The sequence below is a fragment of the Rhamphochromis longiceps genome, linkage group LG18 (assembly GCF_057381845.1).
Source record: "Rhamphochromis longiceps isolate RC_006_pf linkage group LG18, R_longiceps_female_GT1.1, whole genome shotgun sequence".
In the NCBI taxonomy this organism is placed as follows: domain Eukaryota; kingdom Metazoa; phylum Chordata; class Actinopteri; order Cichliformes; family Cichlidae; genus Rhamphochromis; species Rhamphochromis longiceps.
Window position 1 is genome coordinate 13,512,762 of NC_140574.1, and position 18,991 is coordinate 13,531,752.

General features: G+C 38.9%; 1 protein-coding gene and 1 long non-coding RNA gene across 2 annotated transcripts in view; one reads left to right on the forward strand and one right to left on the reverse strand.

Moving 5' to 3' along the window:
* Nucleotides 1–2,204: 2,204 nt before the first annotated feature.
* myripa (myosin VIIA and Rab interacting protein a) overlaps nt 2,205–18,991 on the forward strand; it is a 32,075-nt gene continuing 15,288 nt past the window's right edge. Inside the window, exons 1-4 of the mRNA XM_085389056.1 lie at nt 2,205–2,419; nt 3,263–3,433; nt 11,973–12,194; nt 15,374–15,510. Coding sequence (XP_085245182.1) covers nt 3,324–3,433; nt 11,973–12,194; nt 15,374–15,510 — 469 coding nt within the window. The 5' untranslated portion in view covers nt 2,205–2,419; nt 3,263–3,323. The remainder of the gene's footprint in view (nt 2,420–3,262; nt 3,434–11,972; nt 12,195–15,373; nt 15,511–18,991) is intronic.
* Nucleotides 17,399–18,715, reverse strand: LOC146647873 (uncharacterized). The gene is made up of 3 exons (XR_014908459.1): nt 18,345–18,715; nt 18,221–18,254; nt 17,399–18,113 (listed from the first exon to the last, which is right to left on the reverse strand). It is a non-coding gene; the product is annotated as an uncharacterized LOC146647873 (long non-coding RNA).

The following is an 18,991-nucleotide window of genomic DNA, read 5'->3' on the forward strand; positions in this document are numbered from 1 at the left end:
ATACGGGACCTGACGACAGAGCTGAGTGCTGCACAGGAACAAGGCAGCTGGAAAGCTGCACAAGCAAAAGAAAACAACTTTATAAAGTAAATAAAAACATTGACATGATGTAACACTTTGTGCTTCATTTGTACTATGCTGGGAAAAAAAAGAATCAGTGGGTTTTAATGACCCAGTCAAAGTCCAGACTTCAACCTGACTGAAATGCCATGGTGGGACCTGTAGAGAGCTGTGCATAAGTGATAGACTATAAACCTCGATGAACTGAAGCAACATTTGTAAAGGAGAAACGGAAAAGTTTCCTCCACAACAACGTGGGAGACTGTAATATTTCTGGAGAAAACAAAAACCTTTTAAGGAAAAAAGGAAAAAAAAACCCAACAACTTTATTTTTCACAATTCAGCAGATTCACAAAGAGAGAAAGGGCACAATTACAAAGCACAGCCGAACAGAAGCCCCAAGTTACAAAAACTTCAATTAGTAGGTGTGTATTTTATGTATCACTTGATTTTTCTTCCCTGTCATCTTCTTCTTCTTTTTAAGAAATACTGAAGAATAATTTTGCTTCCCTTTCAGTTTGTACACACAGCAGTGAACATGTTTTTCTGTTTTTGTGTACCTGCAGTTTGTGTGCTGATTTGACCACATGTTTGACTCCTGTTGCTGCATCAGCAACTTTTATAGAAAAATAAGGAAGAAGCAACTTCAAAATGAACCATCACTTTGAGATAACAATGGATTACTGCACACTACTCTCTTATGTTTAATTGCCTCACAGTGGCTTTAAACAATTTCTGAGAAATTAAACCTTTGTAAAAAAAAACAAAACAAAGTGTGCAAGTGATTTTCTCCAATGAGTACAGTAAATAGTACATCTTAGTTTAAAATGCAATAATTAAGCATGCCATTTTGAGCCGGTGCCCCATACACCATAAGGTTAGTAAAGATGGCTCTGGCTGTTTATTATCTTCCCTTGGTTATTCTTCATGGTCCTATAACATTAAATGCTAAAAAGCCCCCAAAATGATAGTACAAAGAAATGAGTGGTTCACTTGGACCACTCTAATAGATTCTCCTACTGAATTAATAATCAGAAATGACCCTGAGGTAACATGGAAAAATGATCATATTTATGCCTCTATTATACAAACTTTAGTCAGGAATGTCAGGCATTTCTAAACAGGAATCTGTGTTCATTTGACTGGTGCGTTGGGTCTCTTAATGATATTAAAAATTGTATAGGCCTGAATTAAGTTTATTTATCTACTATCATTTTCTTTAACAAATTCTGAGTTATTTAAGTATCTCTGCTGTATTGGCACATCCACAAATATAATATGTATGTATGTTTGACTTCTTTTATCATGTAGCCTGATGATTTTGGTAATAAAAATATCGCCTGTGAGCTCTTCCATTCATTCAGAAATGCAGTGTTATGAAGTGTTTAGAGAAAATGTGAGAGAAAAAGTTCTTGTCCTATCTTGCAAAACTGTACAGAGGACTGGAGCAAAGTAAAACAAAGAGCCGTGGGTCATTGTACAATTCAAACCATCATTGTTTTGTCAGACCACTGCTGATTCCACGGACAGCTGTTCCTACTTACATCTAGAACCTAAAAGGAGAGCCGCTGTTAAAAATACTCAAACATGTGCGACACGTGTGTCTCATAATTCAGAAGGTCTGCCGTGGTTCATGGATGGATGTTTGACATCCTCACAACGGCGACTATAATCTGCAGTTCTCCCGCTGTCCACTAGATGCCCTCAGTTCCCTGCTCTTTATCCATCCATTCCCTTTCCCTCCCAACCCACCAGTTTTAGTTTCTACCTTTAGCTGTTTGTGACTTTATCTTTACAACATGTATCCTAAAATTCTGACTGTTTCTGACCCTCATCACCTGCTTTTTACATTTTTTGTTTGCTGATTCTGCCGCAAGTCCCGTGGAATTTAGACTCATTAAACACTGTTAACAGCACGTGTTACTGAAGCGATTTAAGAATAATATCGTGACAGAGTGTTTGCAAAGCATCAAGATATGACTCCAAGACTATTGTTCATTTACGATTGAACACAGTCAGACCCTAAGGGTTTTATTATAATCCATGTCCTCTTAATAAGTGATATAAACAAGCTTTCATCACTTCTACGTCACCTTGGCAAGTGGAGAAACGCTCGGATAGACCCTAATCAGGATTTATCCTGCTTTTCTCTCAGAAACCAGGCCTTGCTGCGCAGATCAGGCTGGAAACACTTTCCCCCCTCAATCTTTCATACGAAAAAAACAAAACAAAAAAACGATGAAACAAAAAGACTCACTGGATTATAATAAGCGTTTGGCTTCGTCTTACTGATAATTCTTTCTAGAAGTAAACGGAGTTCAGCTTTAAAGGTGTTTCTCTATTTCAGCCACAGATTCTGGTAAGTTGTTGTTATCAAACTATGACTTTATCACCTTCAGCCTGAATGAAAACTATTAACTTGCATGTTCGCATTTTTGTTTGTGTTCGTATTTTCCGTTAAAATCGGTACTATTTGCTTCACATTCCAGTAAAATACTTGTGATTGTGAGAGTTACGGTTATTTATTAGTTTCACGTCCGCATTCAAGAACAAAAACAAAAGTAAGCTGCAGCTTCAGGTCTGATGGAAAGAAAAGAGATTTCTTCTACAGGAAGTGTCAGTAGCTCTGATTTTTCTTGTTAATGCTGCAAGTTACGTCAGAGTACTAGATTACAAGTTTACACAAAACCCAGTGAAGTATAATTAATTATAAAAATGTATCAAAGGTGAGTAAAAGTACTTTTATTGTAATAAATTAGTCCCTAGGAGTGATATGTGACATGCTGAGAATTAAAAAGAAGCCTGAATGGAAAACATGTTAGCTGGATCTGATTCACTCTCTCCAAAGAGTCTCAGCATGTATTTTAGGAATCATGTCTTAATTAAAGACCCAAGAGAAAAAAATAATGACTCCTTGAACATCAGGCTCAAACATGTTTGATTAACAGTAGTTTAATGTTTGTGTTTTATAATCATACCATGTTTTTAAGAGTAAAATCACATACTTAGAACTCGTAACTATAACTGTAAAGTACTATAAAGTAGTGAAGTACTCCTTCTTTAGTGAATATATTTATTTTTCCTCCCCCAGTTTGCACTAAACCATCCAGCTGTAAACTCAGGTATTCTGGGAACTTTGTCACTGTCAGGTGTTTTTGTTTGTATTTTGTGTCATTGGCCTGACTATTTTTCTCTTTTCCAGATGAAAACAACAAGCTGATTATTCAGTCGGTGAGTTTGAGACAGCTGGTGGGGTGTCAGCCATGGGTCGAAAGCTTGATCTGACAGGACTGACGGACAATGAGGCGGAGCACGTGCTGCAGGTGGTGCAGAGGGACATGAAGCTGCGCAAGACAGAGGAGGAGAGACTCAGGTGAGTTCTGACCTGTAAATGCAGTGGAGCTCCAGGTGTTTTATGTTTAGGAAGTGAACTGTACTGACTTTTCCCCCCATCCTGCTGTTTTTCTATTGCAGCTTGGTTACTCTCACTGCTCATATGAGTGTTTGAAAGTTTTGAACTTCCTTACCTCTGATGAAATCTTATTTCTTTGAGTCTGCTAGTAAATGTGAAACTGCTGAATAATCAGCTTATCACAGCGGTTTATAAAAGTACACTTTTTCTCTTCTTAGTGTTGCAAGAAACATAAACCTAGGATTTATTATTGGAGATATTCTTTTATTTTTGGTTTCAATTTGAGTAGATCTTGGGGTAGACAGAAAGAGGGATTGTGGAAATTAAAATTGTGCAGAGACCATGGAGACGCACTTGTGTGCAGTCCTCCAAAAATTACAAGAATTACAGTCATTTTAATACTTTGCCATTTTCAAAGTCCCAACATTAACTAGACAAACCAACCAAATTTAAACATGAAGTTTATTTTAAATCCTTTGAAATGAATGACTGCTTGATGCCTAGAACTCATGAACATCACAAAATGTTGTTTCCTTCCTTGAGATGCTCTGCTGGGCCTTTACTGCGGCTACCTTTAGATGCCGTTTGTTTGTGGGTTTCTCTGCATCCAGTTTTGTATTTTATTTATTAGTTGAAAAGCCTCCTCTGTTCGATTGAGATCAGGTGACTCACTTGGCCACTGGGAATGGAAACTATATCTCATTTCTTTGCTTTTGCAGTTGCAGCATTTGGCTGAATCTGTGTAGAGAGATCAGCCCTGTACACTTCAGAATTCATATTGCTTCTTGTATCCACAGTCACATCCTCAATAAACACTAATGACCCAGTTCCAACAGTTCCAATGTCATACCATTGCCTCCACTGTGTTTGACAGATATGTTATGTTTCAGATTATAAACTATTTCTACCATGGTGATGAAAATATAAAGTATGGCTATGGAAACAAAATGAAGAACATATAAGTAAGTAAGGCACTGCATAACCAGTATACCTTTAAGGTCTTTCACACCAATTTTCTCAGGCTGCTTTTCTTTAGCACAATTTAATTCGAGGAATTTTTAGACCTTGGTGGAGATTTCCTTTCCCGCCTCTTTGCTCTGAAGTGTGTCCTAAACACAGTAGCCAGGAAGTGAAGCCTTTTTCCGCTGCACTCAGACCAGCTTCCTCCTTCACCCAAACCTCAACACATATAGATACAAAGGCACAATAACGTGGTAAATAGGTGGATTTCATTGCCTGTAGCCTCAGCCTGAGAGTTACACAATAGTGGAAAATGATTTGCCTGTTTAACAAAAAGAGTCCTTGCTGGTCCTGGTGCTTTATTTAGAAAAACACTTACCTCTTACAGCATTACTCCACTGTTTACCAAAATGCTTTCAGTGGACTGAAAACCCATGAGAAGGACCTCACATACAAGATGAACCTAATTGTCAGGATTTCCCTTAGATTTTTATCAGCAAAAGCCCTTTTATTTGGACATCTGGCTTGATTAATTAAGTGTTTATGTGTAGTGTTTGATAATGTAACTTCACAGCTAGATTTTTTTAAAGTATATATTCTTAGGACTATGTCTAGTGTGTGCTTATCAGCCCAGTGTGGTCTATTATAACTTCCCATAAGAACTGTTTATTGTTGTTGCTGTTACCCTCCAGTCTCACTCTGTCCACACACTGAGGACACGAGGTTTCTGCCTGTAGGTCAGACTACGCATATGTTTTGAAAGTATTTCATATTTAATATGAAATGTTTTACTTTATAAGCCACCTACCAGATCAGTTAGCTACATTAGCTACATTCACATAAAAAAAAAAAGCAGATGGATTTATTTTTCAGTACCACATACTGAAGATGAAACAGGGTCCACAGAATTATCTATGAAACACCATAAAATATCTCTGCATCTCTTCAGACGCAGTCTTTGAGGACCAGCAAACAGATTTTCAACCCGTGGTCTTTTCTTTAAACTTTTAATCTATGTTGTTTCAGATTATTTTCTGGTTACATTTTGGAGGTTGAGGAAACAGAGACACCAAAATATTACTGTAAGAAAAATATGCTTTAAAGAAGTGCACTTTAGTATATTAGACGGGCAGGTGGTTGTTACGTACCATACTTTAACTGAGTTATAGAAATAGTGAAAAACTAAACTATACGACTAAAATTTATGACCCTCAGCTTAGGGCTGCTCAATTAATCGAATTTTAATCACGATTACGATCTGGGCTTTCAACGATCATTAAAAATGACTGAGCCGATTATTAGCCCCTCCCTCATGCTTTACTCTCGCGCTGCTCCATGTGGCAAATCAAGCGCACTGCTCTGCATTTCGAACACGCGTCACAACAATTAAGAGGACCCGAGGGAAGCTCGGAAAGCTAAGCAGAAGTTATTTGGAGAGGAGTGGACTGCCGTTGGTTGAAAAGAGAGGTAAAAAAAAAAACTTAAGTGGTGTGGAAACATTATGGCTTCGCGGAGTCAGACGTGGATCAAGTAGACATAGTGTGTAAACTTTGCTATGGTGTCGTAGCTGCACCACAGAGCAACACTGCAAAGTTCACATTTTTCATTTATTTCTTATATTGCAAACATTTGCACTGTTATCAGTATTTGCACACTATTTTATATTATTTTTTAAAGTCATTATTCAATACATTGTTATTGTTAACCCTTTAAAGCCGGTCAGAGCAGCATGCTCGTTTTGTGTAACTATTTTTAAATCCCTGTAGAACCGGAACAAGCTAGCACAATAAATTTTTTTCCATATGAAACCAGAGGAGTTGTACTTACATCTTATGCCATCAGCTTGTCCTCGGTCACGGTTTCCTTCCACATATAGCTTTGCAAAAATTGCATAAAAAGAGCTTGCAGGAACAAAAACATAATATTCCAGAAACACGCTTTGCCGATCCGATCAGCTGTTCTTAACACTTCCCACATTGAAAAAGACGTCAACGTGAACTATCGCAAGTGACGTCATTTTTGCGGAAAATGTAGTTTTTTACTTGTAGGCCTTAGAACTCGAATTGCACTGCTGGAAATAGTTTATTTTGATGCACATGCACATTCTTTGCAAATTTGCATCATAGGATTGTTTTTTTGTTTTTCCTGCAGTATATAAAAATTGCTGTATCTCCAAAAATAAAACTATGAAGACACTCAAAATAAATTTCCTGTTGTTGTAAACTATTTTTTGCAACTTTTTTGTATTTAAAGTTTTGAGGGATAAACCTCTTAAATTTCTCCAAGTAGAAATATATGTAAAAACAAAAACGATTTTCAATTTTTTTGTAGTTTATTGCACTTTTTTGCAATTAATGTAGTTACTATGGACTTAATGCATACACATTTTTAAAATATGGGCTATAACAGTTGTATTGATGTATAGCAACTTGAAATGCTCCCACAAATGGCACTACAGCATGTAAAAAAAAATAATATAAGCTCTGGCGGACGAAATAAATATCGTCAAATAATCGTGATCTCAATTTCAGTGAAAATAATTGTGATTATCATTTTTGCCATAATCGAGCAGCCCTACCTCAGCTGCATATATATTTTCGGTACATTCACCTTAACTTACTTTCCCACCTCCCAAACTCTAACTCTATCTAAGTCTCTGTGACAGTCTAGTCAGAACATAGAACATACGTCTGTGGCCTGAAAACACTGTAGAACTACAGTATCGATCCAATTTTGTGTCCATATTCAAAAATCTGTGTATTTGCTTCACTGTACCGGCATTAATGTTTAAAAAGGCCCATCATCACTATCTGAGGCCACTGAAATGACAACAGTTTCTCTGCTTGAATCATATGTGTAACTGAAAGGGGTTTTTCTGTTAAATCCCCACATGACATGACGAAAAAAGTGATTAGTTGGTGAGCTTTTTACATTCCTTAACTTCAACAAGTGTTGCTAAGCAAAGCGCTTACCACCAGCTAATCTTGTAATTGTTTAGCCGGCATGATTACACATTGTTGACATTGTCTGAGTTCTTTAAAGACAGACATGCTTTTGCCCAAAAGTTAAGTTATTTCTTAGGTCAAAACAATAATAAAGTCAATCTATACTGCAGTTTTTAACAGCTGATAAATGTGGCCAAAGATCTTCACGGCTAATCCCCTCTTTAGCAGAAGTACTTGATACAAAAGGTCACGTACTGCTTTCAGTCATCACACGTATGAGTTTAATCTGTCATGTCATTTCGATTGTTCACTTTTCTGCTTCCTCACTCCCAAACTTGTTACGTGAGCTCTCACTTCATGCATCTTGCTTTTCAATTTCTGCACCGACATCCCTGAGATGAAACCCAGGAGTGTTCATGCATCTGAAACAGCAATCAGAGGGCAGAGATGAAGATAGGAAAGGAATAGAGATGAGCGAAGAACAGGAGAACACATCTGGATGCTGTTGACTTTCTTTGTGACCTCTGCTGCATCTTTTTCTTATGAAAGGAGAAACTTCTGTGTTAAGATGTTCAGGACTGATTTGGATAACTGAAGTGTCACACATGTATTTTGTAACTGATCTGAGATGATGCTATGTGTGATAAAAATACTCTTCTGTTTTTCTCAAGAATGTTCAAGCATAACTACTTCATTAGATAATAATAGAAAAGCAAGAAAGACACAAAAAACACAAATAAATACTCCAGATGAGATTTGTTTTTAAAACAGTGTGCTGGGGATTTCTGAAGCTAAATACAGCATCTACTGATTTCACACTTACTTGGGGCTAATACTTAGTTAGACTCCTTTGTGCCCTCAGAACTGCCTCAATTCTTCATGGCATAGAGAGGCAGAAACATTCCTCAGACATTTTGTTCCATATTGACATGACAGCGTCACAGTTGCTGCAGATTTGTAGGTTGCACATCCATAATGCAAATCTCCCATTCTCAATCCAGCAGAGCATCCCAAAGGTGCTCTACTGGATTGACATCTGGTGACTGTGGAGGCAAACTCACTGTTCAAGAAACTAGTTTGACATGATTTGAGTTTTGTGACATCGTGTGCGGTCATAAAGGGATCGAAAAGGGACGAAAATACGAGCACAGAAAAAAATATTAGAAGCATTCCTGGTTGTAATTAGTGGTTATTTGAGTTACTATTACTATTACTATCAGCTGAAAGCATACTGGACATTCTCCTCTGACCTCTGGCATCAATGAGGGATTTTCACCCACAGAATTGCTGCTCACTGTTTTTCAAACCTTTCTCTGTAAACCCTCGAGAATTTCTGAAATACTCCGACCAGCCAACAACCAGGCCACATTCAAGGACACTTAAATCACCTGTCTTCCTCATTCTGATAATCAGTTTGAACTTCAGTAAGTCATTTGTACATGTCAACATCCTAAATGAACTGAATTGTATCCCAGCTATGATCAGAGACAAGTTAAATGCACATTGCAAAAAAGGTGATTTTGCAAAGCTTTTCTGAGACATGGTTCTCATAACTGAAATGACTGATCAGTAGATGAGAAAATCAGCTATAAATGAGTTTTAATGTTGCCGCATAGATGCTAACATGTAAATAAGCTGCTATTTGTCAGATGTTTTCATGCATCAGCCTAGAAGTTGATGATATATGAGAGATTAGCTGTCCTGGAATTGTGAATAGTGAAAACCTCCGTTCACCAGATACAAAAATCCTAAAACTTAAAACACAGCTGTCCCCTGCTGTTCAGAAGCAGCACAGCAGGCACATTCATTTGGTAAGATACACTGTTTACAAAGAACAACATGACCCATCTTTTTATCTTCTTATGACAAAAGATAACTGATCCCCATTCAAATCTTCAAACACAAGAAAAATAAACTAAGCTCCATTCAGACAAATGCCAGCAGACATTAGTTAGCTTATCACCAAGAAGCAGACTTTATGTGAGGATAACTGCAGCTGACACAGCCTGAGCCTCTTCTTGTTTGTTCTCTTTGAATGACCGAAGCTCAAAAGCTTCTTTCGCTGAGGGTGTGTGAGGATAAAGCTGCAGAGTGCTGCGAAACATTACTGTGCATGTCTTATTAGGTCAAAAAAAAGGTCCACAGCTTTTTTTTATGTTGAGTATCATGGGATGCTTTATGTTTCAGGTATGTTTGTACATGTTTCTTCACTTTCTTGATGTTATTACCTCACAGTCTCTGTCTGAGTCTGGCTGATGCTGTTCTGTCTGGGAGGTATTTATATCATCCACTGAGCTTTAGTAATGGATGTGGTGCTGTAGTGAGGGGCATCCGAGGGAGACTGTAAAGTGTTTATGGTTTTAAAGTTACAAGTTTCATTTAAATATTTGTGGTTAAAATTTTTAAAGGACTTCTAAGTCATATAACTCTACAGAGCTGAAGTGATTAGCCAACAGAACCAAAGCTTGCTATCATAATTGTTCTTTTAAAAAAAATAAAATTCATCTTTTTCGTCATCGCTGATGTGACCTTTTACTTGTTACTATTGATTAACAGAGAAATTGACACATTTTTCTACACTAAAAATATTCATTTGTTGTCTGAGTTTTTGCTTTGAGCTTTTGTCACATATAACATCATCATCTTTTCTTTTAAAGAAACCCCTAAGTTTCCATAAATCACATTCTGTAAACGTACTTTAATAAACATTGTCACGTGCAGAATGAGGAATTTATTTTGATGCTTTGCATTTTGAATTTCATGTCATCAGAAACTGAAATGAAACCAACCTGCATACCTGCAGAAGCAGTTCCTGCCTCTCTCCTCATCTTGTCAGACTCCATCAGTTTCGAGCTGTTATAATTTATAAATGATTCAGTTATGGCTGATGCTCCTGCTGTCATGATGTGAAAATAATGGATTTCTTTCTAGTGCCACCTACACAGTTACACTTTCTATTTGCCTCTCCTGCTTTGCCTTCATTTGTTTGACTAATTTTATATTCCATCATGTTGGAGCTCCTGTCAAATCATCTGCTTCTGTCTGTATTTCTTTGCTGGAAAGCTAATGATAAAAGAAATGAATGCTAAATTGTTACACAATTACCCGTGTTTGTTTGCTGTCACATTTACTGAATGTAACAGAAAAAAAAATAGCTGGCAGTTATTCAGCTCCCTGGCAGAAAGCAACCAGTCTAAAACAAATTTATAACAATGTAAATTCAGATAAATGTGATCTAGTAACACCACAAATGAAGAGAGATGTGCATACCAAGTCCAATTAATTTAGATGAGTAAATAAATAAATAAGTAATTAGATTAATGTGTTTCATTTTAATAAAACAAATAATGAATTTGCGTACAGTTTTAATTCTATTACTTTGACCAGTTTGACCAGAACAGATTTGTTCCTCACAAACGCACAGAAACAGAAACACTGTGCCAATGATGTCAAACAGCAACATTAATTTAACTCAACAACAAAAGAAGCAGACTGCTGTCTTTGTATGGCACTGAAACAGATGGTAAAATGGTAAATGGACTGGTCCTTATATATTGATGCACTCAAAGCACTTAATGTAAGTGCTGTTTGCAGGTTGTAAATGCAGGCTGCTGTAAGCCTGTTAGTGCTTTGTGTTTGCGAAAGGATTATAAATGCAATCAAACGTGTAAAGTCGAGACGGCATGTTAAAAAAAGTCATATTGAGGCACACAATTACAAAATTACATTACATTAATTAGCATAAATTATTATTGCATTAATCTCCATGGTTTGAGCTCTTCTCACTTCTTTTGCACTTTCATCCAGATTAACCTAAAAAAAGACATCAGGGGTCTCAAATGAACCCCTTTCAGTCCAATGTTACCTGATTTTACATCTCTCTCTTCAAGCCTCAACAAGTTCTCATATATTCATGCCATCATTAACACCATAACTAGTGAAGATACTTGTTCAGTTATTAACATTAGTTAATTATCAGGACAAGCGACTGAATTCATTTGTCTTAGTGAAGATGCACTGAAGACACTGGGCTCTTTGTGTGTGTTTTAACCATGTATTTGTGGTTTAGTCACCACGGCTGTTATTTATTTAATACAGGCTTTCTGGTTAACAAGCAGCTCGATAAACATATGAAGCAGCTCCATAATTCTCACCGTATCTATTTATTTTCTGTTTACAAAATGATGAAACAACCTGACCGAATTTTTGAAACCACTTTAATTTCTGCTCCATTTTCATTAAAGGGATGCAGAGGATCAGTGTGCGTTCATCTGTGCACTCTGTGTCCTCATTCACATAATCATCCTATTTGACACAGTAAACCCTGGTCTGGTGCTTTATCCATGTGCAGGAACTTCATATGATCCCTGTGGAATACTATACTTCTTATCTTACTCACTGACACATAAGCATCTTTTTCAAACAGATTTTATACATCTCTCTCTCTCTCTCTCTCTCTCTCTCTCCCTCTCTCTCTCTCGCTCTCTCTCTCTCTCACACACACACACACACACACACACACACACACACACACACACACACACACACACACACATTCCTAGTTTCACTATCTCTCTCCCCCCTCCTCCCCACAGCGAGCTGAAGCAGGAGCTGGACGAGGAGGGCAGTCGCTGCCTCCTGCTGTCACGGCAGAGTTGCTTCAACCAGCGCTGCTGCATCCGCTGCTGCTCGCCTTTCACCTTCCTGCTCAACCCCAAACGCCAGTGTCACGACTGCCACTACAATGTCTGCAAGGCCTGCCGGGTGTACAACAAACGGGACAAGACCTGGCTCTGCTCCGCCTGCCAGAAGAGCAGGTAAGGTCAGCGGTGGTGCCTGGAAGTGCTGTGGTGTTTATCTGTGTGTGTGTGTGTGTGTGTGTGTGTGTGTGTGTGTGTGTGTGTGTGTGTGTGTGTGTGTGTGTGTGCGATATACAAGGAGACTAAGTGAGGATGAGAGGCCGAGAGTGACGTCAAAGGTTATTAAGGTCTTACTCCACTGTTGGAGAGATGGATTTAGCACTTATTACACATAACATAGACACTAAGATACAGTGCAGGATAAAGTCTCCTTTGGCCCCAACATTTGCACTAATGCAAGATGACAGAGGTAGGGAGATGTGCAGCAACATAAAATGGATTTTCAAAGACATTTTCCCAAATTTTCCCTTTAGAGGTCTTTTCTCGAACTCAACTTGTTTGTTTAATGTTACAGAAATCCTGAAACGCTCCATTAAGCATGTGAACTTTAAATCCACACGCTCTACTTCACTTTATTTTTGTGTAATTTTATATTTTTTACAGTTTGCTCAGATTGTAAAGCCTAATGGCTAAAATCGAAAGTGTGTCATAATTAAAATTCCCTTTGTTCATGAAACGCTGACATTTCAGGAGTTGACATTTTCTTTTAAAAGGACGAGGCTGAGCTTGTTATATGTTTTTCTCATTGCTGAGGGGTACAAAGCAAAAAACTAGTTTCTATGACAAATTGAATGCTGTCTTGTAAGGCCTGCTGAAAATGCAGCAATCATGAAAAAGGTCGAGACGTGATAATCGTTCAAATGTGTGGAGAACACATTTCTAGACAGGCTCCTAATCAGAAGTGATTGCATGTAGAAGAAAAAAAATGGAGCCACTATTCTCACCTCTAAACATGCAGGTCTGACCCTCAGACTGTTGGTGTTTGAAAGTTACAGACTGTCAGATTTATGGGGTTTTAGTGGGAATGTATTTCTGCAGCCTCTAGTCAAACTCTGAAGTGACCATGTCCGGTCACGTCTGCTGCACAGAGTCCAAATTAAAAGCCTGTGATTTCTGCTAAATGATTACATTATATACTTCACAATGGCACCTTTTTAAAAGCCTTAATATATTCCAGAAACTTCAAAGACACTGTAGATGTAAATTTTAAATGTGTAAAGCAGTTGCTGGTTTAAATGCCACTCTGTATGCAGTGGATCAGGGTTGTGCTGCTGTCTGACCCAGACATTCAAAATCAATTAAGTAGATAATATGAGAATAGAGAGCCATGACATGCGCTGGTGTCAGGAATCACTGTGATAAGCTTACCTACCTGCCACCTGCCTCCAGATCATTCAATATAGCATCAGCCGTGGGGTCAACGGGGACTGCAGATATCCAGTCATGCATTAAACGATGTATTTAGGTGCTACGTTAACTTTAGTATTTGTCAGAGAACCTAAAGGTAGAACATCCAAATAGACTTAAAATAAAGAAAAAACTGCAGTGTAATAAAAATGTAATAGTGCTTTGTAGATGTACTTCTTTCTTTCCAGTGAGGCATCGTGGCCAGTAGCTGGTAGTTAAAACCTGGCTGCTTAGTCTGCACCAGGAGGCACCTTACAAAGCCTGTAGAAGTGCAGTAATGATGTGTGACATTTTATGTTTTGCATCTGCTTCCTGTCAAAGCACTCACTCGCTGTGTACACACACTTACAACCACTCAGAAATCGGAGGGTACCTCATTAAACATAAACGTGTCATTATACAGTTAATTTAAAAGCAGCAGTGATAGGAATTTCAATCTTAAATGTACTTGAAGATAATGCAGCACGTAACTGAGCTAGACTAACAATATCATGCACACATTGGATCATATACTGGGTCTGTTTACAGCCATGTTTCATATGTTACATACAACAATTTTAGTTATAGTATGCAAGGCTATAAACAGACACTTTTCATAGAGTCAGTCACTATTTGTAAATGTTGTAGTTGAGATACATTTTCTGCACACTTACTCAGATTCTGCAGAGTAACATGTTACTTTCACATTAGTCTAATTCATGTGACCTCACTAACTGATAGGTCTACAGAAATCTTCAAATTCTTCACATTGACTTATTTAAGTAAAACACTGCTGAAATACTGTTCACAGCAGCAGTGTTCTGGGTTTGGGTACATAAACGCCCTTCTGTCTGGGGTTTGCATGACCTTACATGATTGTGTGGGTTTTCTCCAGTTAATATGATACAGTAGGTAAAACAAAGAAAACAGCACAGTGTATCTACGAGATGTGTAACATTAACAGGTTTTGTTTTGGACTGTGGGAGGAAGTCGGAGTAAACCCACGCAGACATGGGCAGAACATTCAAACTCCACACAGAAAGATCCCGGCTAGATTTGAACCCAGGACCTTTTTGCTGTGATGGTGCTAATTACTGCACCACCGGACTGCTCCCAACCGTCTTCACATTTAGATTTATTGGTGGTTCAGACTTTTCACAGTTAACCAAACAGTGATTTCATATCTACAGATTGTTTCTTAACTTTACGTCAGCAAGACTCTGCTAAGTTTGTGTGAAGTGTTTCTGTAATGCTGCCTTCTTGCTGCAGATCAGATAGTGTCACTGTGATTTGTTGGCTGTGACTTCTTACCCGTCACAAATGATAACAGCTGCTGTGTTTTTCCAACTCACTTCCAGCTTTAAAAACACTTATTTTTTAGGTAGAGTGTAAGATGAAATCAGTGCGACAATCCTGCTATTTAATCAGTGTTGTCACTGTATTACCCCCCATGACGACCCAACTTCAGTGTAAACCGGCCCGTGTGATTTCATGCTGTCTTGCAAACATCAAAGTGAGATGCTTATATGTCTCCTGTCTACCTTTTACTAATGATTAAACATCTCCTGCTGAGTCTCTCTCAGCCTCCTGATTTATGAAGTAACTCCAGAGAAGTTTTGGCTATTGATGTGAGAGACATAGTGGAAATGAATCCGCACAGCTGCCAGCAGCTGGTTGTGTTCATCTGTGAGTCAGATGTAGATTGGCACCAGGACTGACTGATGGTTTTGCTTTTTTGTGTTTGACCTGGTTACTGAAATTCTGGTTGAATGTTGCTTGACCAAAACGTGGATAATAACAAATCTGTGGATAATAACAAATGTGAAGAAAACTACATTTCCTTCACATTTGGTAGGGTGATTAGCATGATCTATATTAATCTGTTGTATGTTTGTGTGTTTCTTTCTCAGGTTGTTGAAGACACAGTCACTGGAGTGGTTTTACACTAATGTGAAGAAACGCTTCAAGAGGTTTGGCAGCGCCAAAGTGCTGAAGACTCTTTACAGGAAGCACCTGGCAGAACACAGTGCGCTTTCAGAGCTAACAGGTAAACTACTTCTGCTGCGTTAGATGCTTAAGATTCTCAGTTAGGAAACCGTTCCCAGCTCTTACTTCACTAAAACCTCACATATGATTGGCTCGTTTCATAACAGCTTGCTGTAGGGAGAATCTACTCTGATGAGAAATTAGTGTGCTCGCTCAAAGTTGTCTTGATTTTTGCTGTTTCATATCTCAAAGCAGTGGAGAACATGAACTTGGGAAGAGGGTGAAAGAGGATTAAGCTCTTGGCTTTCATCCCACATTACTCTGGCAAATCACTCAGGCTGTTGCTACACTTCAAGTCTATTAATGTTTGTTTGCTTCTTTCATATCTTCACTCAGCAGGGACTCAGTGCTGCTGTATGTGTGCAGGTTTTATGATCCACTGTTCAAAAGTGTTTACAGACGTAGATGTGAACATGACGGTGCAGTTACAAGCACAGTTTAAGTTAACTCGAATCAGTGGATCACTTTTTAATTTGTTTTCCTCTGTTTTTGGCCTCAGAATTTGTGTAATTTAAAGCTGCAGTGATCAACGTTTTTATATTTATAATCTCTGGTCTTTAATTATTGTTATTAATAGGTGTAATGTGTATTGCCGACAGTAGATGTTCTTTAATTGATGTTAGCGCAGGGCCAGTTATGGTTCTTGTCAGTTTTTTCTTTGTAATGTGTGATCCTGAAGCTTGTGTGAGATTTGTGCAGCAATGAAACATTTCCTCTAAAAACCTTTCAGCACATCTCACTGATTCGACAGCTTTGTGGTGGGCTTGAATTTCTGAGGGATGAAAGTCATGCTAGACAGAATCTTTGCACTGCATCAGCAAATCATCTGTGAACAGTGCACCTGGCGCTCCCTGATGACTAATATCAGTGTTGGGTCCAGCTGTTTTGAGACGGCAGCTCTTTAGCCCTTTACTTTTTTAGGGATGGACCTGGTTCTAGATTAGAGGAGTTTGTTCTCAGAGGAATTTGATTCGAAAGATTTTCTTTGAAAAGTTCATTATGAACTTCAAACATTGCAATATCTTTTCCTAAAAGTTTTGTTTTTACACGAGATCTTTCAGTTTTAACCTGTTTCTACTTCAGTGACAGTAAGAAAAAAAGGCTTTGAGCTTTTCTTTAATGAAAGCAAAGTCAGTGTAGAAGAAGCTTTTTGTGTCTTCACAGCTAAATGAGAAGCTGTCACACTGAAAATGTTTTGGTTCAGACACAGAGAGCTTTGAATAAATGTGTTCCTAGTGACATATGCTCAGGCATCTAGGTCTAGTCAGTGACAAAGCACCAGAGCATCTGTGAACCACTGGTTCAGAGTATGATCTGATTGAACCGACAAGGGATTTCAGAGAATTATGTGTGTTGTGTGGAGGAGAGGTCACCTGCTGCAGATAATGCAGAGCTCTGACCCTGGTGGGAGGAGGACTGATGTGGGCTGGCGTTAGGCCGTCGCTCCTCTGATGTATAGCTTTTTTTTATTCTCTGCACACGCACTCTTTAGCACTCTGTTTCTTCCGTTTTTGTACTTTAATGACAGACCGGCACTGAAAACTAAACTCTCCATCCAGTTGCAAAATGCGATCGACTCAGCGTGACTCATGATGTTACTTTGCATATGAATAATGCGTATGACATGAATAGCATCAGAACTAGCGGAGCTGACATTTGAGAACTAAATGCTGTGTGATCCTGAACCTTGTGTGAGATTTGTGCAGCAATGGAACATTTCCCCTCAAGACCTTTCAACACAGTCCACTGATTCAACAAAGCCTGGAGACATTCTCCTCTGAACAGAGACGCAAAGGAACAAAGTGGCCCTGAGGAGCAGAGGAAGTGAGGCGAACTCATATATATGATTTACTCAAGGCTTTGTATAGTACAGACATACAGGGGCCTGTTCTTCGTACCGCGCTAAGTGAGTTAGCTGGATGAGATTGTTGACGATTTCGCGTGATCCTGGATCGTTCGGTTCCCCGAAGCCCATCCGGGACTTGCTGTCATAGCAACAGAGCCGTAAGCGTAAACCTGCTGGGGAGCAGGTTTACTTTATGTAAACAGGATTAGATCGCGGCCACGCAAGTATGCCCGCGTCATTCATACGAAAGCAACAGCGATATTCCACCACTGTTTCACCATAAATAAATAACATCAATGTAACTAAAGACAATGCAGCACCTGATCCATTTATTGATTTCACACAGATACATACAGGTCATTTCCTAAAAAAGGGAAATGTACTATTAACATTCTATTACATGTATGTGATTATTACAGATTTAATTCATATTTCAGAGTAGCAATTGTAAATTACTTCGTGTAATCAAGATGAGAGACCACGGCTATAAAAGCGAAGGTGGATTTGGGAAGTCTGTCGCAGCCATGTCCTGTCCGTATACGCGAGCCACCCATTGCGGAAGGTGCAAGATTGATAAGGAGAGTCCTCAGAATTCAGCGTATATTGCGGGACAGACAGGATCCTTTAGCTCAGCGCGACAGTGTGCTCATAGAGAGATATCGATTTTCCCGTGAGGGTATTATTTACTTAACCAACTTGTTGACGAGGGGGTGCAGGACCACCACCTGTCTTTTTTTGCTCTGCCCTTTTCTTGGTTGCTGTTATAAACAAACAGATTATTCCAGGGTCTCTTTCCAAGAGACTAAAAGCAATATAAGTGATAAATATTACCATTCTGTAGAATATTCTTATATTTCACTTTTACCTGTTCCCATGTTCTAGTGGGTCCTGTCGTGGCTCTAATGTGAAAGAGGATAAAATATAACATATTATAATATAATGTAATATAATATTGGATAATATAGTGTAATATAATAAATCTACCCTACCGCCTACTGGTGTTGGCCAGAGGGGCCGATGGCGCGATATGGCAGCCTGGCTTCTGTCAGTCTGCCCCAGGGCAGCTGTGGCTACAACTGTAGCTGCCTCCACCAGTGTGTGAATGTGAGAGTGACTGAATAGTGGCATTGTAAAGCGCTTTGGGTGCCTTGAAAAGCGCTATATCAATCCACTCCATTATTATTGTTATTATTAAATTACTTACGAGTTTGATTTGTCAGCAACTTTCTGCCAGCCCTCGCTCCTTGCTTTTGCAGCCTTTGCAGTGTTCCCTTGCGTTCTGATTAAACTCTGAAACTCCTGAAATCCCTCACTCAAGAGTTCTTGCTCTGCTGCCGAAAAATACCGAGCCGAGCGCGCTCCGTCGACATTTTCGCCGACCAATCAGAGGGTTGCCGATCAATGTTTCTACTATCGATGCGTAGCCCCTTTTACGACACCCAGTGATGTCACATTACTGCGTCCAGCTGTACTAATCGTCAACAGCAGGTGTGTTCGGGGAACCGGATTAGCGCGCTCACGGTTAGCGCGATGGTTTGGTCTTGGATGTTTCATTTGATCTTGGATGTAGTAAGCGACGTACGAAGCACAGGGCCCAGGCGTTTTATTATCATCTAAACTAGTGATTACTGTTGTG